General features: G+C 35.5%; 6 protein-coding genes and 1 long non-coding RNA gene across 8 annotated transcripts; 3 read left to right on the top strand and 4 right to left on the bottom strand.

Moving 5' to 3' along the window:
- Positions 1 to 1,438: 1,438 nt before the first annotated feature.
- LOC104768584 (protein IQ-DOMAIN 12-like) lies at positions 1,439 to 3,430 on the top strand. The gene is made up of 5 exons (XM_010492586.3): positions 1,439 to 1,551; positions 1,775 to 1,864; positions 1,945 to 2,235; positions 2,340 to 2,690; positions 2,763 to 3,430. Exons 2-5 carry the CDS (start codon positions 1,790 to 1,792, stop codon positions 3,246 to 3,248), a joined length of 1,203 nt encoding a protein of 400 aa, XP_010490888.1. The 5' UTR covers positions 1,439 to 1,551; positions 1,775 to 1,789; the 3' UTR covers positions 3,249 to 3,430.
- Positions 3,431 to 5,936: 2,506 nt separating this feature from the next.
- On the top strand, positions 5,937 to 9,406 carry LOC104768583 (signal recognition particle subunit SRP54, chloroplastic). Its single transcript, XM_010492585.2, has 14 exons — positions 5,937 to 6,266; positions 6,369 to 6,501; positions 6,700 to 6,767; positions 6,851 to 6,952; positions 7,114 to 7,266; positions 7,354 to 7,431; positions 7,560 to 7,685; positions 7,773 to 7,875; positions 7,997 to 8,097; positions 8,192 to 8,329; positions 8,433 to 8,652; positions 8,749 to 8,834; positions 8,942 to 9,070; positions 9,150 to 9,406. Exons 1-14 carry the CDS (start codon positions 6,108 to 6,110, stop codon positions 9,255 to 9,257), a joined length of 1,704 nt encoding a protein of 567 aa, XP_010490887.1. The 5' UTR covers positions 5,937 to 6,107; the 3' UTR covers positions 9,258 to 9,406.
- Positions 9,407 to 11,007: 1,601 nt separating this feature from the next.
- Positions 11,008 to 14,253, top strand: LOC104768581 (ABC transporter B family member 29, chloroplastic). 2 transcript variants are annotated; one of them, XM_010492582.3, is made up of 10 exons: positions 11,008 to 11,725; positions 11,823 to 11,909; positions 11,986 to 12,093; positions 12,183 to 12,449; positions 12,627 to 12,710; positions 12,828 to 13,044; positions 13,138 to 13,223; positions 13,321 to 13,508; positions 13,616 to 13,745; positions 13,848 to 14,253. In XM_010492582.3, exons 1-10 carry the CDS (start codon positions 11,126 to 11,128, stop codon positions 13,992 to 13,994), a joined length of 1,914 nt encoding a protein of 637 aa, XP_010490884.1. In that variant the 5' UTR covers positions 11,008 to 11,125; the 3' UTR covers positions 13,995 to 14,253. The 2 variants fall into 2 exon arrangements, with proteins under 2 accessions (XP_010490884.1, XP_087362515.1); XM_087506389.1 differs by having other exon boundaries at positions 11,058 to 11,725; positions 11,827 to 11,909.
- LOC104768582 (iron-sulfur assembly protein IscA-like 2, mitochondrial) lies at positions 14,069 to 15,490 on the bottom strand. Its single transcript, XM_010492584.2, has 4 exons — positions 15,097 to 15,490; positions 14,718 to 14,842; positions 14,497 to 14,605; positions 14,069 to 14,305 (listed from the first exon to the last, which is right to left on the bottom strand). Exons 1-4 carry the CDS (start codon positions 15,277 to 15,279, stop codon positions 14,240 to 14,242), a joined length of 483 nt encoding a protein of 160 aa, XP_010490886.1. The 5' UTR covers positions 15,280 to 15,490; the 3' UTR covers positions 14,069 to 14,239.
- Positions 15,491 to 15,617: 127 nt separating this feature from the next.
- On the bottom strand, positions 15,618 to 19,977 carry LOC104768580 (uncharacterized protein At5g03900, chloroplastic). The gene is made up of 14 exons (XM_010492581.3): positions 19,140 to 19,977; positions 18,765 to 18,872; positions 18,565 to 18,665; positions 18,380 to 18,463; positions 18,214 to 18,289; positions 18,043 to 18,108; positions 17,802 to 17,891; positions 17,574 to 17,639; positions 17,342 to 17,478; positions 17,150 to 17,236; positions 16,993 to 17,056; positions 16,622 to 16,765; positions 16,106 to 16,262; positions 15,618 to 15,997 (listed from the first exon to the last, which is right to left on the bottom strand). The coding sequence occupies exons 1-13, from the start codon at positions 19,542 to 19,544 to the stop codon at positions 16,119 to 16,121; spliced, it is 1,572 nt and encodes a 523-aa protein (XP_010490883.1). The 5' UTR covers positions 19,545 to 19,977; the 3' UTR covers positions 15,618 to 15,997; positions 16,106 to 16,118.
- Positions 19,978 to 20,129: 152 nt separating this feature from the next.
- LOC104768579 (uncharacterized) lies at positions 20,130 to 20,844 on the bottom strand. The gene has a single exon (XM_010492580.2). The coding sequence runs from the start codon at positions 20,842 to 20,844 to the stop codon at positions 20,299 to 20,301; it is 546 nt and encodes a 181-aa protein (XP_010490882.2). The 3' UTR covers positions 20,130 to 20,298.
- Positions 20,845 to 22,925: 2,081 nt separating this feature from the next.
- Positions 22,926 to 24,637, bottom strand: LOC104768577 (uncharacterized). The gene is made up of 2 exons (XR_764265.2): positions 24,445 to 24,637; positions 22,926 to 23,994 (listed from the first exon to the last, which is right to left on the bottom strand). It is a non-coding gene; the product is annotated as an uncharacterized LOC104768577 (long non-coding RNA).
- Between the last annotated feature and the right edge of the window lie 2 nt (positions 24,638 to 24,639).

Here is a 24,639-nt window from a genome sequence, read left to right as displayed (position 1 = left end):
TACAGATAATACTTTATGATCTCATTATTGGTACATTGATTTGTTTTCTATTTTCTTTTTGCTTGCAACCTTTTTCCTCCCTTGGTAAAGCAATAAGCTTAGCTTTTTTGATAATATGAGGTCTTGTGAATGATTAAGATAAATCATGTTGAGAAAAACCATAGTATGAACGATAAAGTATAAACTTATTGATTTGAATAGTATATGCACGAATAGTTCTAATTTCAAGTGAAATTACATTATAAAATTTGAAGCATAATACTACATTCTAAAAAACTAATGGAGGAAAATAATATTGGATTTGATGAAGAAAAAAAAAAAAAAAAAGTGTTGAAAGAAAGAGTGGTGGGACTGTATTAACAACGCAAAAGGATCTTTAAACCGTGTTGAGAAACTCAAATCGATTATTTTAAAGGCTAAACCCAAACCTATAGGTCGCTCTATAGCTCACATGGCTCATCATTGTTTCAATGACATGATAGCTAAAGTTGTAATGATCTACTCAACAACGAATTTTGGTCTATATGGACCACCATCAACTAATTTTAATTGATATTTCATCTGATAACTAGATATGTGATAAATTGAGCTCATTATTATGGAACTTTTAAAGTTATTGAATAATTCATACACGTTAAGAGTTTTTACCAAGTTTCGATGATAGACATGAAAGATAAAAACATTAGAATAAAAATCAAACTATTAGAAATCTAGAATTCAATTTCTTTAGTTCTGTAAAGTTTAGTAGTTTGTATAAATCTTAGTATTGTATAGACTAGAAAATTTTGTTGCTACTATTATTTCTACATTGATCAGTCGTCGAAAAGAAAGGAAAAAAAATATCAATAAGTGTTTAGTGCATTTTAGTATTCTCAACTCAACATAAATACCCTTAAAGTACAAGAAAATCAAACCAAAATGTAGTTCTTGATTTTAAATCTACAAAGTTAGATGTATTTATTTTTCTTTCTCTATTAATGATTAAACTGTACTATATCACTCATTGATGTCATTATTTTCTTTTTCTCTCAAAGCTATAATATCACGAGTCCATTGTATATATGTTTCATGCGATATAATAATTAACATTAAAATATGATATGTTCTACTTTTTTAACATATATCTTTACATAATTTCTTATATGTATCTTGTAAGCATAGATACGTTGACAAGCCACATGTTCGTTCTTTTATCACAAGCCAAAAGCGGCAAGAAAGAAAGAAGAAAAGAATTGAACAAGAAGCAATTGAATAAGGGGTATAATATTTTTGAAGGTGGACCAATTTGAAGTGATTGGTTAAGAAGCAAAAGAAAGAAAAAAAAAAAGCAGAGTTAGGGGTTTGAACAAGTCAGTAATCATAGATAGTGAATGTGACAGTTGGAAAAGGTGAGAGATAGAGAGGATCCTATATTTAGACATCACTTCAATTCATCTCTTCACAAGTGTCTGTCTGAAATCTCCACATCATCATTACATTTCTTTCTTCCACACGAAATCTGATTCATATTTTTGATCCACACAGATCATTTGGTTTTGTACGTGTTCACAGGTAAAGTAAGATTCTTCCATATCTATTACACAATGTGTTGTTACATCATTGATTGTTCTATTGATGTGATATACACACACGGATATGTTTCTATTTGATGTGTTGAAACATGAAATGATCATGGATAGCTTTTGGTTCTCTCTTTATGATCTCTTATGAGGCTTCTTTAGTTTTATGTATTCTCTGGCTCAAATCAATAAGAGGCTTTATAATTTGTTATTAGAGAGAACTCTATCTAATGGCGAAGCGGAGGTCTTGGTTTGGTTGGATGAAAAGACTATTCATCTGCGAGGCCAAAGCAAAAGCAGAGAAGGTTTTGTTCCTTTCTCTAATTTGCTACCATTCAATTGTTTTTATGTTTCTAAAATCTACAAAACTGATTCGTTTTTGTAGAAGCCAAGGAGATTGAGATGGGTGTTTAGAAGGCTGAAGCTGAGACAACAGATTGCAACTTGTGGGCAAGAGACAAGGACTTTGAACGAAGCAACACAGGATCAGAGAAAGCATGCTGTGAATGTAGCCATTGCCACTGCAGCAGCAGCTGAGGCGGCGGTTGCAGCCGCTAAGGCAGCTGCTGAAGTTGTCCGGATGGCGGGAAACGCCTTCACATCACAACACTTTGTCAAGAAACGCGATCCCAATTTGGCTGCTATCAAGATTCAGAGTGCCTTCAGGGCTTATCTGGTCAGACTCAGACACACTACTTTGAGATTTTAAAACCATCTTAGTTTCTGTTTGAAGCTTATCTTTCATGCAGTGTTTTGATCTTGTGATTGATTTCTAAACAGGCAAGGAAAGCGTTGCGGGCGCTGAAGGCACTCGTAAGGCTTCAAGCAATTGTGCGTGGCAGAGCTGTTAGGCGTAAGGTTTCTGCTTTATTGAAGTCTTCACCCTCAAACAAAGCTTCAACGTCAAGCATCATCAAGAGAAATACAGAGAGAAAGCATTGGTCCAAAAACAACTCTGAGATCAAAGAAGAACTTAAGGTACCAAAACCTTTGATCTGTAACTCAAAGGTCGAGTGCCATGGTTGGGACAGTAGCGCTCTCACAAAGGAAGACATCAAAGCCATATGGTTGAGGAAGCAAGAAGGTGTGATCAAGCGTGATCGTATGTTAAAGTACTCCCGCTCCAATCGGGTAAATTCTCACTCAAGATCTTTATATAACTGGTCAGTTTCTGTTTGAGGTCTCAAAGAGTTGTATTTGCAGGAGAGAAGGAGTCCTCATATGCTTCTGGAGTCACTGTACAGTAAAGATATGGGGATGAGAAGCTGTAGATTGGAACATTGGGGCGAATCCACGTCTGCAAAATCCATAAACTCATTTCTCATTCCAAGTGAAATGCTTGTCCCTACAAAAGTGAAGCTTAGAACTCTGCAGAGACAAGACTCTGGTGATGGACAAGACTCTTTGTTTTCTTTCCCGAGGAGATCTTTCAGCCGTCTGGAGCAGAGTGTACTGGAGGAGGAGAGCTGGTTTCAAAGATCCAACGGTTTCCAGCCTTACATGAGTGTAACAGAGTCTGCAAGGGAAAAGATGAGATCACTGAGCACACCGAGGCAACGTCTAGGGCTTGATTCTTGGTTTGATAACTACAAGAAGGATGGGGATAAAGTCTCTCTCTGGTCTTCTTTTGTCTGTGAAAATAGTAACACAAAGAAGTCGTCTCTGACCACATGTCAACATAATTGTTAAATCTTGAGTATTCTTGTCACTTTCTTTGGTGTTTCTCTGTTTTGTTTTGTTTTTTTGGGTCTCATATCTCATGTGCTTTATAGATATGCTTATGAAGAGGGCTAATTTTTGGTGTTTGGTGTCTGCTTCTGTTCATTTCTGTTCTTGAGGAATACGAAGCATCTTTTTATCGGTGTGATAAATGTTGTTCAAACCATGGATTTTTAAAGAATTATTACGACTGCCGTATATATGTTCAAGATCCTGTAGCCTTGCAGATCTTTCTAACGGCATAGGCAAGGAAATTACAAAAAGATTATGAAAGCTTATCTATAGACAGTGTCTCTTCTTCTATTCTCTGTTTGAAGCATCCAACACATATATATAATAATAATTAAGCGTCAACCTCATACAAGCCTTATTGGTGCTATCAGGTCTGATCAAAGTGTTTAGTAGTGGTTTCAGGTTTGGATCTTCATCTTGTGATCAGCTCAAATGTCAGACAATGAATACAAGGTTGTTGGAGTCTTCTTCATCACAGAGGGTAATTTGGTTCTGATCTTATTAGCCCTCTTCTTGAAGGCTTCACCTGATGTCACCTGCATTTCAAGTATATAGGAATAACAGTTGGAAAAGAGACAAAACATACTACATCCACCAAGTGTAGTCAGTCAACTAGTGAGTGAACAAGTTTAAGGGGCGGAAAGAAAAAAGAAGTAGGAAATCGAAACTAGGAATTAATATATTCGAAATTAGGATCCAAAAATACTAAAGGAGGCAGATAGGACAAGGTTTGATATTGAAAGAGAATAAAAGCATAGCTTCTTCTTCTACAAATATTCTAATGCAAAGAGTAAAAAAAAGGAAATAAACATAAAAAATAAAGGAAGTTTTTTACCCGAACCGTCTAGAACCGTCTAGAACCCGTATATAAACGGCTAGATTATACATCACCGACACCGAACCTAAGTTAAGCTGTTGAGGTTTTGCGCGCTGGACTAGTATATAACAAACCCTAAGTGTAAAGAGAAACAAAAAAGGAAACTTTAGAAAGAAACTTTGAGTCCCAAACATATTTTGTTTATAAAGACCTGTGGTCTCGCATCTTCTATCTCCAAGAGTTACGCAATTTCTCTGAATTTTTTTCTTACCCAATTCTCTTCTTCGATTTCTGTCTGCTTCTTTTGCCTCTCTAATCTTTGGCTATTGACTCTGATTCTTCTTCTCCCTTTGTTTAAATCATTCCAGAAGTTAAAGAGTGAATCATTGTTATGGCTACGAAGAAGCGAGAGAGATCACAAGCATCACGTCTCATATAAACGACGACAGAGACCATTCTTAGTTTTGTTTGCATGCGATCGATGATTAGATCGATCTCTGTCACTAGCTTGGGGACCAAGTCTCACCCTAGAAACAGAAAGAGAGAGACGATTCGTACGAGTTAGAGGTCGCCGGAATTCAAGGCTTCGGAAGTCACAATGTTGGAGAAAAAACTCTCCGGTGATGGAGATGATAGCCATAGATTGAGGGATCATCGGAGCTTTGGGGGGGATTCGCTTTTTCCGGTTCGTTGTTTGCAAAGAGGATTAGAGTTGTTGATCGTGTGTGCTCAGGTCTACAAAAGCCCAACAAGAAAAACAACTACAGCCCATCAAACAGGTAAATTTCTGGCCCTTTTTTGTTTTATTTACATAATTAATATAATTCAATATTTTATATTTTAAACGATTTTTTTTTTCTTTCTCATAATTTTTAAAGGAATTTTTTTACAACTTTTATTCAAGTTTTCACAAATTTATTATTATTTTTAAAAATCACAAATTTTATTCAAGTTTTTATTTTATTTTAAAGTTGAATTTTCATCTTTAATTTTTTTTTTTTAAATAATAGAAACTTGGATAATAGATTTACAATGCAATGTGAAGACTAACCAGATTTTGGATCCAGTCATTAGATTAATCTATTGATCATTAGAGATTCCATAAATCTAATTTGTTTTTTCATTGTTGTGTAGATTTATAATACATGTTTCTAATTATTTGTTTTCAAAATAATTTTTGATTTTTTTCATTCTTTCTCATGGTTAATACTTTAAAAAAAATCATTTAAATTTGTTTTTCAAAATTAATTTTTACTTTGTTACTAGTTCTTAAGTTTCTTAATATTTTTCACAACTTTATTTTTATTTTTTTAAAACTAAAAAAATTTATTCAAGGTTTTATTTTATTTTTAAAGTTGAATTTTTATCTTTTATTTTTTTAAAAAATAATAGAAACTGGGAAAAATAGATTTACAATGCAATATGAAGACTAACCAGATTTTGGATCCAGTCATTAGATTAATTTATTGATCATTAGAGATTCCATAAATCTAATTTGTTTTTTCATTGTTGTGTAGATTTATAATACATGTTTCTAATTATTTGTTTTTAAATGATTTTTTTCTTTCTTTCTTTCTCATATGGTTAAGACTTTTAAAAACAAAATCATTTAAATTTTTGTTTCAAAATTAATTTTTACTTTGTTAGTTCTTTCTTAAGTTTCTTAATATTTTTGGCTTTAAAGTTAAATAACACTTGTATTTTGCTGTCTTTTGATGTTGCAATAAAGTAAGATCTGAGCCGTACATTTGTCACGATCTCAGGCATTAGATGGCTCTCTGCAATCGGCTGCGCGTGTTTCAACAGACGCGCCTCCTCTTCTCCTGGCCGGGGATTACATACGCTGCGTTTTATGGAAAGCTCACATCTTACTCGGCCACGTCATATAAAGAGATAAAATGGAACCATCCAACAAAAAAAGGTTGCATCTTTGGAAGAAGAAGAAAGATAAGAAGAGATTTTTGCGGCCAAGTTTTGAGCTTTGATCACTCTCACTACTAATGGAGGCTCTGCAATGTTCCAGCCATTTCACCGTGAATAGAGCTCCTTGTACTCAGAGCTGTACCGGAAACAGGAGAAGCAGTAGGGCTACATTTAGCTCTGCGTTCACCGGAACTAGCAATTCAGCTTCTTTATCCTCTAGGAATCTCTCCTCCACGGTTTGGCTTCAAATTTTGCTTCTTTTCGTTTTCGTTTTCATCTCTGTTTTGGTGGTTTTGTAAGGATCTTTTAGTTAGTTTATGATGTTCTGTGTTGAGTAGCGAGAGATATGGAGTTGGGTAAATTCGAAGACTGTTGGCCATGGAAGATACAGAAAGAGCCAAGTGAGAGCTGAGATGTTTGGTCAGTTGACTGGTGGACTCGAAGCTGCTTGGAGCAAACTCAAAGGCGAAGGTTCGATTTCTTTTTTCCCTTGAGCTTTGGCTTTGGTAAGTTAGCTAAACTCAAACACAAGCCGAGAAGGAGGAATGGATTAGAGAAACATTTTTTTATTGATTGTTGAATTATAAGGGCTGTGTGATCTTGTTACTGGTGGATACAAAAAGGATTAGCAGCGGTTTCTAAAGCTAGTTACGTTATTTGAACTTGCAGAGGTCTTGACAAAAGATAATATTGCTGAACCAATGCGAGATATTAGAAGAGCTCTCCTAGAAGCAGATGTGAGTGGTGGTTTTGTTCTGTTTCATTCTGAGTTCTTTTGAAGAATGTGGTCTTAAACTGATTTAGTCGGTTTTGTTAACAGGTGAGTCTCCCAGTTGTTAGAAGGTTCGTTCAGTCTGTTAGCGACCAAGCCGTTGGAATGGGTGTCATTCGTGGTGTTAAACCAGATCAGCAGTTGGTCAAGGTAATCAGCAATAAAAAGAGGTTCTTATTTTTGTTTCTGTTTCATCTCTTCCCCATATTTTTTTTCATGAGCATAATGGTTTTTGTAGTTGACTCACTCTATATGATGATTATTTTGGTTTCAATAGTACTGAAGTGTGGCTTAATATGGCTATGTTGCAGATTGTACATGATGAGCTAGTGAAATTGATGGGTGGAGAAGTATCTGAGCTACAGTTTGCTAAAACAGGTCCTACTGTAATATTATTGGCTGGGCTCCAAGGAGTTGGAAAGACAACGGTTTGCGCTAAACTAGCTTGTTACCTAAAGAAGCAGGTATGCTTTTTCAAAATACAGTGGAGACTTTGATGGGATTGTTTGTTACTCTCTGTCAAATTACACTGACGTTTATGATATTTACAGGGAAAGTCTTGCATGCTTATTGCTGGAGATGTATACCGACCTGCTGCCATCGATCAACTTGTCATTTTAGGTGAACAGGTATTGGAATTTTTACTTTTTGAAGCATCGTGTGCTTTCGTAGAAATGGCTAAAGAGAACCTGTGTGTGAACATGTGATGATATTTGATTCCTTAAATCAGTATTTCCTGATGCCCTCTTTGTTTCAGGTTGGTGTGCCGGTTTATACAGCAGGGACGGATGTAAAACCTGCAGATATAGCTAAGCAAGGTCTAAAAGAAGCTAAAAAGAATAATGTCGATGTAGTTATCATGGATACTGCCGGGAGGCTTCAGGTAATATTTCGTCTTTTAAGAGTCATTGTATGATTTGTATCATAACTCTATTGTAGCTTTAGTCATGAAATTGAATATTTGTGACAGATAGATAAAGGCATGATGGATGAATTAAAAGACGTGAAGAAATTTCTGAATCCCACAGAAGTGTTACTAGTTGTTGATGCCATGACTGGACAAGAAGCTGCAGGTACGCTGTTTGTATTCTACATTTGTTGAGAAGATTCAAAGCATCCTGAATATGAATTAGTTTCAGAACCGGACCTGTATCCGTCGTCATATACTAATATGAGCTTATGTACTTGCTACAGCTCTGGTGACAACATTCAATGTGGAGATAGGAATCACAGGAGCCATTTTGACAAAGCTAGATGGTGATTCAAGAGGTGGTGCTGCTTTGAGTGTCAAGGAGGTTAGTGTTCTTCTTCTTTGATCAGTTATGTCATAGAAAAGTTACTTAATGTATACTTAACATTGATAGTTTACTCGTAAATGGGTGTCACTAGGTATCTGGAAAACCAATAAAACTGGTAGGACGTGGGGAGCGAATGGAGGATCTTGAACCCTTTTATCCAGATCGGATGGCCGGAAGAATTCTAGGAATGGGAGACGTGCTTTCATTTGTAGAGAAGGCAACAGAAGTTGTAAGTTCTTTCTCAGTTAAAATTAAAATCAAAACTTTAAATTTCTCTCCCTCTCTCTCTCTCTACACACACATTGAAAAGTCTTCTTCATCTGTCTTTATAGATGCGTCAAGAAGATGCTGAAGATCTACAGAAGAAGATAATGAGTGCAAAGTTCGACTTCAACGATTTCCTAAAGCAGACTCGTGCTGTTGCGAAAATGGGTTCGATGACACGAGTTCTTGGAATGATACCCGGAATGGGGAAAGTGAGTCCAGCACAAATCCGAGAAGCGGAAAAGAATCTTTTAGTCATGGAAGCAATGATTGAAGTGATGACACCAGGTATTTTTTTCTCTGTTCCTTCTTCCTTTCCATCAAACAAACAAAATGCATTTCGATTTTGGTTGTCTTATTCTTGGTTTTAAATATGTTGGACAGAGGAAAGAGAGAGACCAGAGTTACTAGCAGAATCACCAGAGAGAAGAAAAAGAATTGCTAAAGATTCAGGAAAGACAGAACAGCAGGTACTCTCTCACTCAGATTTCGAATCTTAGTTTCTGCAGCAGATCTCAGACAAGAGAAGCAAGAAGATTCTCAATACTGTTTTTTTGTTGCTGTTGTTGTTGTTAAGGTGAGCGCACTCGTAGCACAAATCTTCCAAATGAGAGTGAAAATGAAGAACTTGATGGGAGTAATGGAAGGAGGATCGATTCCTGCATTAAGCGGTCTCGAGGACGCATTGAAAGCAGAACAACAAAAGGTTTCTTCTTCCTTCTTCTTCTTCTTCACCGTTTAACATCTGAAAGAGTTTTAATGGATTCTTGTAAATGTATCTTAAGGCTCCACCTGGAACTGCGAGGAGGAAGAGAAAGGCCGACTCAAGGAAGAAATTTGTAGAGTCAGCATCGAGCAAGCCAGGTCCTCGTGGCTTCGGCTCTGGTAACTAAAAGGAACTATTTCAATCCAACTTGGTTAATCTCAAAACGGATAATTTTTGTATTCAGTATGAACTAGTTAAAAATTGTAAAATTTGGGGAAAAACTAAAATGGTGTATTGATTCTTATTCGTCAAGCAAACGCTCTTATTTCCCCTTAATTTAGTTGGGAAACTGCCTTTTGTACTAATTATGAGTTTGGTGATAAAAACTCATGATTAATTAGATAAAAATATATTATCATATCATCAACCAATGAGATGCATACAAATTGTACTTAATTAAAAACTTCATAGACTTTGCATAACTAATATGTATATAGTTAGATTTTAGACTCATCTTTGTTTTGGAATGAGTTTTATGTTATTCACCCTCCATATTCATCATGATCATAAGTTCATAACCATGATGACTCTCAATTATTGTACATTTAATTCATTTTTAATGTGAATTTTGGTTCACAATTCTCATGTATATATGGTCATTAATTGGTAATTCACTTATTACTAATTATGGAGTGTAGCAAAAATACTGAATGCGACCTGATATTCTCCTTTCCTCATGTAAATATTATTAGCTTCCAATTTGTTGCTCATGGTATGCTTATCTTTTTCTTATATTTAACTCATTATTTGCTTAGTTTTTTTTTTTTGTTTATGTGCAAAAATTTTGCTTAGTTTTTTATTTTCAAAATCTACAATTATTATGAGAATAATGAATTTTGCTTGTGGTAAATTAAACCTCTAACTTTTATTGACTTTCAAACAAAATTACAAACTATCCTCGACTTTATCAAGGCATGACGTTAACGAAGTTTGTAAACTTTATCAAGAATTTTTGTTAACATTCTAAATAAATCATTTTTACTATTTAAAAGAATCTTCTAATGGATAATCAAACTGTTAAGTTGCTACCTATAGTAATTCAAATTCATGTGTTATATGATAGAATCAACAAACATATAGCATTCACTCACGCTTGGCGCCAGTGAGTTTTTTATTTTCGTTCATCACTTAAAATAAAATGATGTTTTTTTGACATTTTTTCCATTTATAAAATCAATAAATCATTTAAACTCTAAGCATTTGACACTTTTTCTCAAAATGTATAGACACATATGGACCATTAAAAGGCTTGGGGTTGTAAATTCATAAAAGGCTGATCGTTTCAATAGTCAGTTTAGGTTCGATTAAGTAAAATTAGCAAATGGCAATTTGTATATTTCGATTTGTTTAGGAGAGAGACTGAGAGAGAGCAAAGGCAATTCTCCTCTGCAAATAATTTGAAAAATATTTGCTTAATTTTTTTCTTCTAAATCTATAATTATTATGAGAAAAATCATAAATTTTGCTTGTGGTAAATTAAACCTCTAACTTTTATCGACTTTTGGAAAAAACTACAATCTTTCCTTGATTTTATCAAGGCTTGTTAACAGATTAAACGTTAAATTGACTATTTAAATAAATCACAAGCTTTTGTTTTACTATTTAGATAAATCTTGTAACGGATAATCAAACGTTAAATTGTTACCTATAGTAATTCAAATTCATGTTTTATATAACAAAATTAACAAAAGTTTATGATTTTTTAAGAAAGTCAACGAAATTTTATGAATTATTTAGAAATCAATAAAAATTAGATATATAATCCACCACAAGTAAAATTCATAGTTTTATTCATCACTTAAAATAAAAATGATTTTTTTTTACACACTTTACTAAAAATGTATATACATATGGACCATTAAAGGGCCTGGGCTATTAAATTCATAAAAAACTGATGATAGCTTCAATAGTCGGTTTAGTTTCGGTTAAGGAGAATTCACATCGAATTAGCAGACTTGATTGTTTGATTCGATTTGTTTAGTAGAGAGAGAGCAAATGGCAATTCTCCTCCGCATAACGACGCCGCAGTGTCTCCTCATTCCTCCACCGCCGCTATCTCATCGCCGGAACTCATCTCTCCTCTTTCACAAACCCACATTTCAACCATCCACGAAACCTCTGATCTCCCGTAAAACCACCACTCTCCGTCTCCGTGCCAATAACCCAACAGTGAATTCACTAAAACCCCTTGAAAATGTTAAACCATATCTACAATCAGAATCCAAAACCGTCCTCCTTGGCTGGCTTTGCAGCTGTGTCTCTGTTGTATCGCTTTCTCAGATTGTTCCTAGGCTCGGTTCCTTCACTTCCAGCTTAAACGCTAACGCTGCAAGCTTGATGAACCTCAAAGGCGAATGTCTCGTCTTGGCCGGTTTGGTTTTGGCTAAGGTTGTTGCTTATTATCTCCAGCAAGCGTTTCTATGGGAAGCTGCTTTGAACACTGTTTACAAGATTCGTGTTTTCGCGTATCGGAGGGTTTTAGAGAGAGAGTTAGACTTCTTTGAAGGTGGGAATGGGATTTCATCAGGAGATATTGCTTACAGGATCACTGCTGAAGCTTCTGAAGTTGCTGACACTATCTATGCTCTTTTCAACGTGAGTATAAAGTTTCCTTCTTTTTCAAATTTTGTTTGGATAGATTGTGTTGATTTTGGCTTATTATAATAAACTCTATGCTACACTTGTATGGCAGACAGTTGTGCCCAGTGCTATCCAGATATCTGTAATGACGGCACATATGATTGTTGCAAGTCCTGCCTTGACACTAGTCTCTGCAATGGTGAGTGAAGTGATTGTCTTTGTTTTGTGTGTGTCTTTTGCTCTACACTTTTCTTATTGGTTTGGTTTTGTTCTAGGTGATCCCATCTGTTGCACTTCTCATAGCATATTTAGGTGACCGGCTTCGCAAGATATCCAGAAAGGCACAAATTGCCTCTGCTCAACTCTCTACCTACTTGAATGAGGTACTCTTCTGTTCTTCTTTAAGATTCCGTATGTTCATAATTTCATATAGGGAGAAGTTACTAAAGGGAGAGCTTTTTTTGGTTTGTAGGTTCTTCCTGCAATTCTGTTTGTGAAGGCTAATAACGCAGAGATCTCTGAGAGTGTAAGGTTTCAGAGGTATGCTCGTGCTGACCTAGATGAACGTTTGAAGAAGAAGAAAATGAAGTCACTGATCCCTCAGATTGTTCAAGTTATGTATCTCGGATCATTGTCGATATTTTGTGTTGGAGCAGTGATACTTTCAGGCTCTTCTTTAAGCTCTAGTGCAATTGTCTCCTTTGTGGCATCATTAGCTTTCTTAATCGATCCTGTCCAGGTAAATACATTTTTCAGTTTGGCATTGAATCTGTTGCTCATAGACGCAAACTGTTACTTCTGCTTTATTATTTTGGATGATCAAATCTGATTTTGCCTAGTTCATTAGACATATGTTTAAGCCACTTTACCTTGAGGAGCTGTCATATTGGGATTTTGAATCTAAAGAATCATGCAGGATTTGGGAAAAGCTTATAATGAATTGAAACAAGGAGAGCCAGCGATAGAACGTTTGTTTGATTTGACCTCTTTGGAATCTAAGGTACCACTACACTCTATCTTTCCTCTGATTTTCTCTTCAATTATACTCCTAATGATTTGGTTTTGTCTATCTCAAAATCTGATGCAAAGTGCTTTTTGGCCCTGTCTTGAAAATTAGGTGATCGAGAGACCTGAAGCCATTCAATTGGAAAAAGTTGCTGGCGAAGTTGAGTTATGCGATATATCATTCAAGTATGACGAAAATATGCTTCCCGTTTTGGATGGGTTAAATCTTCATATTAAAGCAGGAGAGACTGTAGCTCTTGTTGGGCCATCTGGAGGAGGAAAGACTACACTGATCAAATTGCTTCTCCGCCTTTACGAACCTTCTTCTGGTTAGAAAAATCTTAGTTCTTTACTTATATGCCTCTAATCACAATGTTTAGAACCAAAGATTTGTCATATAATCGCAATGTTTCCTTGAATAGGTTCTATCTTCATTGACAAAAATGACATCAAGGATATCAAATTGGAAAGTTTGAGGAAGCATGTTGGTCTGGTTTCACAGGACACAGTAAGTTTCTGTCCTCAAGTTTTACTCCTTTTATGATTCATTCCAAGACTTTTATAAGGGTTCATCGAAGTTACTTAACTATTTGTACACATATAAGACTCTTTTCTCAGGGACAATTGCTGACAACATTGGGTACAGAGATATCACGACAGGAATTGATATGAAGAGAGTTGAGATTGCTGCAAAAACTGCAAATGCTGATGAGTTTATCAGAAACCTACCAGAGGGATACAACACAGGAATTGGTCCCAGGGGTTCAAGCTTAAGCGGAGGCCAGAGGCAAAGGTGGGGTCTGGAAGAGTGATTGTTTCTTTCTTCCATTGAAGTTCCAAACCAGTTTATATATGTTTTTCAGGATGCTTACTGTCTTGTTAATATTGGCAAATGTGCAGACTAGCTATCGCTAGAGCGCTCTATCAGAACTCATCTGTACTGATTTTGGATGAAGCAACATCAGCATTGGATAGTTTGTCTGAATTGCTAGTCAGAGAAGCTCTTGAACGTGTAATGCAAGACCATACGGTAAAAGGACATATCTGGTTCTTCTATTCTAAAAAGCCTTTTAAGTGAATCATCACTGAGATTATACAAATGGTTCCATGGCTCCTATGTTTGCATTAACAGGTAATTGTGATTGCACATAGACTGGAGACAGTGATGATGGCGCAGAGAGTGTTCTTGGTGGAGAAGGGAAAGCTAAAGGAGTTAAGTCGCTCTTCTCTGTTAAGTACTCACAAGGACTCACTATCGTCAGCTGGAGTTGTGATTTGAGATCTATGAAGTATGATCAAGAGCAGGTAGAGACCAAATTGTTCTGTAAATGAAGAGAAGATACAAGATTCCTCTTTGTATAAATCTTTTCCATTATTCTTTAAAAATAGGATGAACAAATCATTTGTTGAGCTAGAAGCCTACGGAGTTTTGTATCTTTCCCTAGTTATGACATCATTATACATGTAATAAACAAAAGATCAAACGTGGTTTCTACTCCATGTAAAGAAGACAGATTCAGCGATTCACTGTTTCACCATGAAGGAGCTTTTACAACTGCATCCACCTACTGCGGCTGGGTTTTCAGCTACCTAAACACCAAAGCATTAAACAGAAATCAAATGAAAATCTTACCTAAGGGTTACTGAAAAAAACATGCAGTTTCAAAATTATATCTTGTCCCCTATCAGCTCATAAGGTACATACAAGAATGATTTCTAATGACTATATATATGCAATGAAGAAAAAAAGAAAGATGACAAAAAGAGGGGTTTAGTTTTACCACAAAAGCAGCACGGATCAGTTCCTCAACATAATCAACCGTAGCACCTTTCACGAAGTCGTATGAAACGTTATCTACAACCAATTTGACACCATTCTTCTCAAAAACCCTGCAATGTTGAAGAACAACTATAACTGAGTGACGCAGTTTTGCAACAGAATGAATCATGGTTGTTCAAGAGAATGGTAACAGTAAGGCTTGAGGTGATCAAATCAAAGTACCTGTCATCATGATTGGTTTTAGTATCAAGCTCAAACACATACTGGAAACCAGAACAGCCTCCCGTCTCTACACCCAAGCGAAGCAGTTTCTTCTCCGGCTCACTAGATTGTAACTCTTTCATCCTCTAACAAAATGACAACACTCATAAAAAGTCAAGAGAAGGAGCAGCAAAACAACAAACAATGTCTGCTTTCAAGTTCCAACAATCTAAAACAGGTAAGTTCAATTCAAACAATATAGAAGTAAGAAGAGGTTACAAATTAGAACTCCATTGAAAATCGCCAAATTAGAGCAAAAGTCCAATAGAAACCAATTACGTATTTTGAATCGGATTTACAAAGAGATCAATTCAAAGCAGCAAATAGATATGAATCATACCCGGATACAATTGTCGCTGAGATGGACAACCTCGAGAGAAGAAGACGTATCAGATTGAGAAGAAGAAGAAGAAGAAGAAGCTTCTTTAAGAGCAGAAACGGAATAAAAATTAAGCAACCGATGGTTTTCTCTAATACGACCAGCCAAATAAGGAGCAAAACGTTTCACCAGAGATCTCGACATCCTTTTTTCAATATCCCTTCAGAATCCCTTTCTCTCAACAATCTTTCTACAATTAATCCAATTTTATAATCTTTTCGCCATCGGAAGACGAAAGTTTCAAGCTTTTTGGAAAAATTATTCCTTTCAATAAGACTTTGGTGACGACGACGATGAAGAAGAAGAAGAAGAAAGGGAGGCGAAAGAAAAGACTGGTCTTGTGAACACCACGCTTATTTTAGCCTCCACGTCATCTATTTCTTTATATTGCTCCCACAATTTTTTAAAATTTACCAATTTTGCCCCATTACTCCGTTTCAATTCAATTTCGTCCTTAAATTGCGAATTAATGATGAAATCTCTTAAAAAAAGAAAGATATTAATACATTGAATATTCGAATTTGGAATTTCGTATATACACAATTTTACTGTACATAATCTATTGTTGCATCTAGTAACTCTCAGGAACAAGTAGCAATACTTAGATCTCCTGGCTGATATAAAACAAGACTACAAGCTTGTTGTGTTAAGAAGCAGCAGTTCTGGAACTTAAAAGAGACCCTATAAACCAATTATTTCTCTTGTCTCAGAGAGAGAGAGGAAGAATGTCTAAATAGTATGTACCATGGCTTGTGTCAATCCTCTTGAAACTCCGAGCGTCCATGAATGTTTTTTTTAAGTTGTTGAGATAGTTGTTCTGTGTTGTGGATGATATGTGAGCTACTACGTCACAACAAGTCCCCTAAAAAATCAGATGAGGTGAGATTATGAGAGATGTATGTGATTCATATAGAACCACAATATTAGTAAATTGCAGCAAGAAAATTGTGAAACTGCTTCATTCACTTACCAGTTTTCACATTTCAATCCGATTTTTCCAACTCTTTGAATCTTCTTTCCCACTCGTCTGTCTCATAGTTTTGTTCCATCATATCTCTATCTGTACTATACACGATCCGCTCCTTCCCGATGACTGTCTTTTGCGCCATATCCCTTGCACTTAGTAGCTGCATTGCATCATATCAACGCGTTATTTCACAACTTCCAAGTAATAAGAGAAAAACACAATATATGAAGTTTCGGGGTGAAGAATCCAACAAATGTGCTTTATAGAGCACACCATAAGAGCCACTATCTCAACTGTCACATAAAGCAATCACAAGTGGGTAATCACATAAAAAGATCCCACAGATATGCAGGCATCATAGAAGATTCAGAGCCTAACCCTTGATGTTAGTTGGCAAGGGTACTAATGGAAATTGTAGGTGAACCTATCTCCTCTTAGGAAAATATAGCATGTTTGGCTGTGATTCTATATAATGCAATCAACATAAACCAAAAATAAACAATCTCCTGATGTGCCTACCTTACGCCGTAGTGCGATATCTGGAGATTCAAGTGCTCGTGCAAATTGTAGCCGAGCTTTGTTTCTGTTCTCTATCTGGTTATTCTTTCTCTTGATTGAAAACCACCGAATCAAAGGTATGGCAAAGAATGAACCTGCGTATACCTGCATAATCGTTCGTACAATCATGAAGGAGACCAAGATAATTAGTTCACAAGGTTTCTAACGAAGACCAGTCATCTGGATAACTGGAAGTAAGAAAACAGCCACTAAGAACTTGTTTGTGTCAGTAATTATGCTTAGAAACAACCTTAATCATGTTTAAAGCGAACCAGAATCAGGAAACAATTTAATAAAAGTAGTTTGCCGTATCAACAGAAACTAAACCATACCTGAAGTAGTGGATATATGTTCTTAACAAATGTAAGAAATCCACCTGGCATGACAGTCATCTCGCTGGAAACGAACACAAAAACAAAATTGCGTTAGACATTTATATATACACACACAAGGGAATATTAGGCAGAGTATAATCTAGGAGGGCCTTACTTTAGCAATGAGTTTAGAACTATCACACCAAAAAGATTTACTGCACCTAGGCCAATGACCAATGCTCTCTCGGATGTAGTTGTTTTACTGTGAAGAAAAAATATTCCATTATCAGAAACTGAACCACGAATGCAATAAAAATTTCTCACAAGTGTAAGACATTAAAATCCAGGTTTAAACAATGATAAGAACCTAAATTGCCATTTTTTCTCCTTGAAGAATTTCTCCATATCTGCAACCCAGTCAAACCATTTCCCCACATATTCTTTTCGTCTACTAGATCCAGAAGCTGTACGTTGCAGGGACGGAAAGCGATACAAAATATTTCCCTAAGCAACAGAATATAATTGTTAATAAAAAATGACCAAAGGAAAAGCAGCAGATCATGCACATTTCAAGCAACCAAAAAAAAGGGTTTGCATACCTCTTCATCCAACTCAGGTTGACCATCAAACCGAAGAAGAACAGGTAGAATGTAGGATTCATCGTTCTGCAAACATTAAAAAGAAAACTTGAGAAGATGAACAGTATGTCTTTTACTTTATTTAGTGATACAACTAGTGCAAGAGGTAAAGGAGTACAAAGACAGCTTTCAGCATAACAAAATTAGTTTCATTAGCTCCCTTTGGAAGAGACAATAGGCAAAACAAACCATAGCATTCTTTGAAGATGGCACATCAAGGTACGGAGCAAGTTCATCAGCTGCAACAACACCTCCTCTGGAAGTTATATACTGGCCAATCTGAGAATATTTATCAAAAACGAGTAAATTACTAAAACTTTCTTATATGAGCGTGATGTATCATTTCAAATTCATAACATTTAACAAAGGAGAAAACCTAGAGATCTGATGTGAAGAAAAAAAATGAGTAAATTCAAGTCCTGTACATTACCATCTGCCATCTCTCTTCTTCAATTCCTTGATTTGGATCTCCATCTCCAAACACAAAGGAGAAAACCTAGAGATCAACCGATACTTAAATTAAGCCATTACCACTAAAAAGCAATGAGGGTGGGGAACATATAACAAAGCATGAAAGCTCTCAAATTCAGTTTCCACTTACAGATTCTATGAAATTCATTCCCTTTCCTTCATCTTCACGAGCTCGTCGCCTGTTGTAATAATTGGGATCCCAGTACCTTACATAAAAAAAACTAGAAATATGACTAGGAGGTTCCCTTAAATCAATTAATGATCTCGATTTGATAATTACTGAACAGTAAAATTACCAAAGCAGATCGACAGGGTTGATATAGAAGTTGACTCCAGAATCATACGCGCGCCCGCGTCTTCTTTGACGATTATCATCCTCGCTTTTAACAAAATCCAAAAAAGTTAGAGCAAAATTCAAACTGAAACCACAGTCCAGAATGATAACAAGATAAGTTAATTGCAAGTCAAGTCAAATACATACCTTTTGCTTGAAAGCAGGGCTATAATTGACGTGTAGACAATAACAATAGACGCTATAAGCGCCGTGCCAAAGGAAACACGAGCTAAATAGTCTATAGCACCCTGCCAGGCACATAACAGATCTCAGAACATTCAAGTTCATATCAAATTCACTGTTAAAAGGTAATGGATAAATAATCATAACACAAAAAAAGACACTACCTTTGCCTTATCAAGAAATGGTTCAATTTGTATCCTTAACGACTTGCCAGCCAACTTAGTTCGATAGTCTCTTGGGAAAACATAAAGCACATCACCTTCATCCGACACCTGAGTGAAGAAACATTTCATTGAATATTAGCACATTCACACAGACTAAAACGGAACATGTAACGCAGCATAAAGATCAATACTTTTTTATCATAATCTCCTCAAATCTTGGCAATTGAGTTTCTCTACACTAATATCATTACAGCTATTCAAATTTCTAATGTATTGTTGCTTTCGTTCTTAACAAAGATCAACACTTTATATCAGAATCTCCTCAATTTATGTATGAATTTGAGTTAATGCTCATGAAACTGAACTAGCTAGTACCTCAAGAAACCCATCAGTATCAGCTGCAATAGCTTGAAGAGCTGTCTGAGCTTCAGTAACCTTCAAGCCAGCTCTACTAGAGACATCACCAACAGTGACTCTCCGGCCACACTCGTCCACAGCATCCATCGCTCGTTTCCGTACATCAGTCGGTAACTTATCACTCTCCACCAATCCTCCCGGTTTGATTGCGCCGCTAACCTTATCTAAACTCGCCGCCTTCACCACCGCGATTCCATGGCGACTGAACTTCCGACGAGTGCTCAGACACCCCTCCGTCAAGATTCCGGGAAAAGAGCAACGATCAACCGGAGATCTGAGGCGAATCAAAAAAGGCTTCTTTGATGATAAACCCACTTGAGTTAACCTAGGGGAGAGGCTTAAGCATGTCGATACACACGCCATTCTCTAATCACAAAGCTTTTATCTTCTTCTTCGTCTTCGTCTTCTCTAGTAAAGACTTTGAATTTCCGCCATGGGAGATGATTTATATGGTTCAAAATCGAAGCTTTCGGATTTTTTTTTGCCCAGTGCCTGGAAAAAGCGATTGATTATCTTCTCGCCCACGACGCAGTCGCAGAGCAGCAAATCCAAAACCGAACCAAACCAAACCAAACCAATTGGTACGGCTCTTCAAATATTACCGGTTAGAATATCTTAAACCGGAAACGTTCCAACATTACTTTTTTGGTTTTCAATTTAGTGGATGTCTCTACCAAGATTACATTACTTTCTTCTTAACTATGAACAAAATCAACTTAATCTTATAATGATGAAGAGATGTGAACAGAACATTTTGAACCATAGTGGACTGGCTCTGAAACATATGCTAAATAGTAAAAATAATTTAGTGCATATGAATTCTTCATCATTTGATATTTAATAATAGGTATTAAGATATGGTTTGTTACTTTTTTCGCTTTTGAGTTCTTCTCATTCCATGGCAAAACATGGATGGAATTTTCACTTAAATTTACTTGGAAACAGAAAAGAAAAGAAAAAAGCTTGACTTAAGATGACAATATCACAGTCTTTTCCTATAACATAGCTTCAAAAATTAAAGCTTATTATATACTACTATACAACAAAACTCGAGAACAATTTTGTCGACCTTGAGCAAGCTCTAGACTAGTTTTATGTATATATAAGATCTATGTGTTTATGTTCTTCTGAGACTTTCAGATTCGGGTATGCTATCTAACAGAGGCTTCCAGCTTCTATTACAGTCAAGATCATCATCATCAGAAGAAGTAAGCAAAAGTTGTTTCTCAAGAGTCTGGTACATCATCTCATGGACTGACCCTCCTTGAAGTAGCTTCTCCAACTCTTGCTTATGCACAATGATCTTCATCCTCACGACACTCTTATTCTCATCACCATCGATGTTGTTGTTGTTGCTTTCACTAGTATCATCGTCGTCATCTCTTAGTGATCTTCTTTCGTCGTCCTCCTCTTCCACTTCCGGATTGGCAAACGTCACTTTCTTATTGACCTTCTTCTTGATCATTGTAGGTAGGAGGTAATAGAGACGGCCAGAGAGAAGCTTAGCATCAGGCAGAAGATAAGTGTTGTTGTGAGAAAGAGTGTGACCAGAGAATTGAGTAAGGATGTGACCAACACTAACGGGTTCTCTATATTCAAGTACCTTCCCATCATTTCTCACTATCTTTATCACTTTCTTCTCCATTACTATACAGTTCCCCATCTTCTTCTTCTTCTTCTTTTCTTACTTCTTTATTTTTTGTTTTTCTATTGCTTGCTTGGAGATTTGTGTTTGTATATTTATAGGAGTTTTGGGATTTCATTTCGTAATTAGTGCGGGTGGGACCTGATTTGATTTTTCTCTCTTTTCCCTTAATATTTTATAGTGGGTGGGGTGGTGTGGTGTGGTCGGGGTGGTGCATATTGTTCATTACTCGATCTATGTATCTTTTTATAAGTATGATTGTCCTTTTTCATTATGAATATATATGTTTTTACTTGTGGAATTGAGTTGGCGGTGCAAGTATTCATGATGATCGTTTTAATATAATCCCATGCTGCATGCAAGATATTTATAATTCTTAGCTAACTTCTCCAAATATGTATATATCTAAGAATTATAAATACCTTGCATGGGATCATTATATATGAAACAAAGATGAGAGGTAAAGGTTTGGTCATCACAAGCTATTGAATAATAACTTGATTAAAAAAAAAGGTAATAATAATAACTTGATAAATAAAAACAGGTAATGGGTGGGTATATAAGAACTATCTATGGTTTCAATTAAATGTTTGTGACTTTCTTCTGATATAGTGGTTTCATCTTTCTAGCTAGGAAAAAAAAAAACATGCCATTCGCGAGTGCGTTAATTCTCTTATAGTGGTGGTGGCAGAAACAATGTCTACATTTCTCAATCGGTGGAGTGGAATTGGTTTTGGAAAACTTTTACCAAGTCCTGATCAGTACTTGTTCTCCTATTATTCATAAATTTGATTTTAAAATAGTTTATTCACACATGTTTTTATTTAATTTATAGAGTCGTTTTACAATAGTATATTTATACAATTTGTATATGGTTATTGCACATTTAGATATATATATATATGTTTATGTTTTACATTAAGATTAAAAAAAAAAATACTTACTAGTGGCAATCATGAGAAAGAACAAAACAAATAGTACAAAATAAGAGTGCACATATTTGGTGAATGCAATGCACTAGTCTTACAGGCAATGATCATGGAGTAGTCTTTTTATATGGATGTCTTTGTCTATAATTTGTCACCACTCACCACATATATGTCCTAGGAAAAAAAAACTGTTTTGAAAGAGCACAGGCAGCCTACATTCAAAGGCCAAATCAACAAATGATTTGCTTTGGTTCTACTTTTGAATATTCAACACCTTTTTCAAAATCTTGTACGTATTATTTTTATATGTTTTTGGTTTTCATAGAAAGTGTTACTTCTCTAAATCAAGAGGACTCATGTAATTGCAATTTAAAAAACTATAATTAAACACGACCATATGCATACCAAAAAGAAATATTGCATAAGAAACTAATTGGAGTACATAGACATGTACAAACGTTACATTAAACTTGTGTGTAGAATTGCTATCAAACAGCCAATCTGAGAAATATTGTAATATTAATAACTTATAAATAATAATTTTTCCCAAAAGTAAATATTACTAGTAAAAAAATATTACTAGTATATTTCAAGATTTGTGTCATTACCTGTCGTTTGGTATTACAAAATCAATACATAGCTAGATTAAGTTTGACAGATTTACCGTAAAACGTCATATCATCATATACGCGTTGCGTAATCATATAGTTTGCGTAATTCAACTTGAGAAAAAAAGAATGTAAATTGGAGTATGTTGTAAGTTGTGTAGTCTATGACGAAATTAGTTAATCGAGAAGGAAGCAACATAAAATCAGATAAGATTACTATAAATGACAATTTGAGTCAAGATTGAGATTCCATTCTCATTCTCTTTTGGAAAGTACAGAGCCCTTTGACAAACAAAAAGAAAAGAAAAAGTACAGATCAGAGAGCCCTTTTGTGGCGATGATGTCTTTTGGACAAAACACGATATGACGAAGGCAAAAGGAATTTAGATTACTCGGCCGTAGTTCCCATGCTTTTGGTCGGTTCACGTGCTAGGTTCCAGCAAACCTGCTTACGACACGTGGCGGTGTTGTGTTGGTAGGCACCGTCCAAAGACTCTCTTTTTTGAAACTAAATGCTTTTGCTTCTACCAAGTTTTAAACGGTGTCTTCAAGACTCGGTTGTGTGATTTAAAGTTTATCCCAATCTAATGTTGATATCTTAGTATGTTTCTTGTGATAACACCTTCACAAGAAACCAAACAAAAAATTATGTTATAAAAAACTCACGCTCTCTTTAAGTATTTTGACAACCGATCAATTTTCAACTATTTTTGGTTTTTTTTGCTTTGTTTTAAGCATTTTTACTCATAAAACAGACTTTTAATTTATAGTATTTGTTAGTTTTTTACTGATATTTTGAATATTTCAAGGGATTAATACTTTGGTTTTTTTTTTACATATTTTAACTAAATCTGTTGTCATAGATATGTCCATCTGCGTCTATCCGCATAAATTTGTGATTTTGTGGCCACAGTTTTTGGGTCTAAATGGTAACAGAGTGGACATACAACAGGTGGACAACATGGTTCATAAACTATGACAAATTTTGTGGTGGGTATAAATGGTAACTGCGGTCAGACGGCCATAACCAGACGTAAAAAGACATAGGTTCTGAACGGTAATTACGGTCTAATGTACGAAGCTGCTAACGGGGTTTTGGTTTTGTCTCTGTTTTCGGTTTGCGGATTTTGTCTCTGTTTTCGGTATTGTCTACTCACGTTGTCCCTCCCTCTCTACTCTCTCTACTACGTACACTCTATAGTCACGCATTCGGCGCTACTATACGTTCTTGCTCTCACCTTAGTGTATTTTCCGCGTTCGTCTACTCTCGTTGTCCCTCCCGCTCTACTACGTTCACTCTATAGTCACGCATTCGGCGCTACTATACGCTCTCAACCCTATACATACATCTATACATTCACACCTATACATACATCTATACATTCACATTCACACCTATACATACATCTATATATGTATTCACAACCCTATACATACATCTATACATTCAAACCTTTACGTCTACACACCTATACAATCTATATAATACTACATCTTTATCAGGAAAAAGAAAAACAATACAAATATTCTACAAATTAAAAAACACTCTGGCCAGTTAAACTTCACAAAGCAGAACATTGAAAACGCTCACACAGTCCGATGGCTTGCTTTGTTTTCCCCCTTCAACCCATCTGCAAAATTAAAAATAATCAAAATCAGTTTTCTTTACACTCGTTTTCTCCGTTTGTCCATTTTTACACGTACACATATATTAACATAAAAATCAAAATAGCATTCTTCTAGTCAATACCCACACATTCTTTCTTTGTATTTTCATTTAAAAAAAAAAAACTTCATTAATTCTATGTTTTCTTAGACACAACATATAAAAATATCTAGCTAAAAAAAGATGAATTTATTATAAAAAAAGCTACAAATCAGTTTATTACGCATAGTTGAAGGCAAGACAACAATATATATAAATTGGATTTGTAATATAGATCACTAACAAATTGATGTTCAACTCTATAAAAGATGAAGAAAAAGGTAATCATCTAAGTTCTAACACAAGAACTAACGATTTAATGGTAAAACAAAACTAAAGGAATTAGAGAGTGACCATAGTATGATAGTATTTTTACCTTGCTTATGCTTGTTTCTCTCTAGTCTTGGCCTCTTGGGTAATGAGAAGTACAGATAAGTTTGAGTGAGAGAACTCCTTAAGTGGGAAGAACAGAAGAAGAACTAAGAGGACTAATTAAAAAAAAAAAACAGAGTACTGTATTCGACATTTGTAAGTAGAAAAGTAAACGAAGTAAAGAGTAAGGAGGATTCAG

The sequence above is a fragment of the Camelina sativa genome, chromosome 20 (genome assembly GCF_030686135.1).
Source record: "Camelina sativa cultivar CO46 ecotype springtype chromosome 20, ASM3068613v1".
In the NCBI taxonomy this organism is placed as follows: Eukaryota; Viridiplantae; Streptophyta; class Magnoliopsida; order Brassicales; family Brassicaceae; genus Camelina; species Camelina sativa.
The sequence above is the reverse complement of the archived record's forward strand: the minus strand, read 5'-3'. Positions and strand labels throughout refer to the sequence as shown.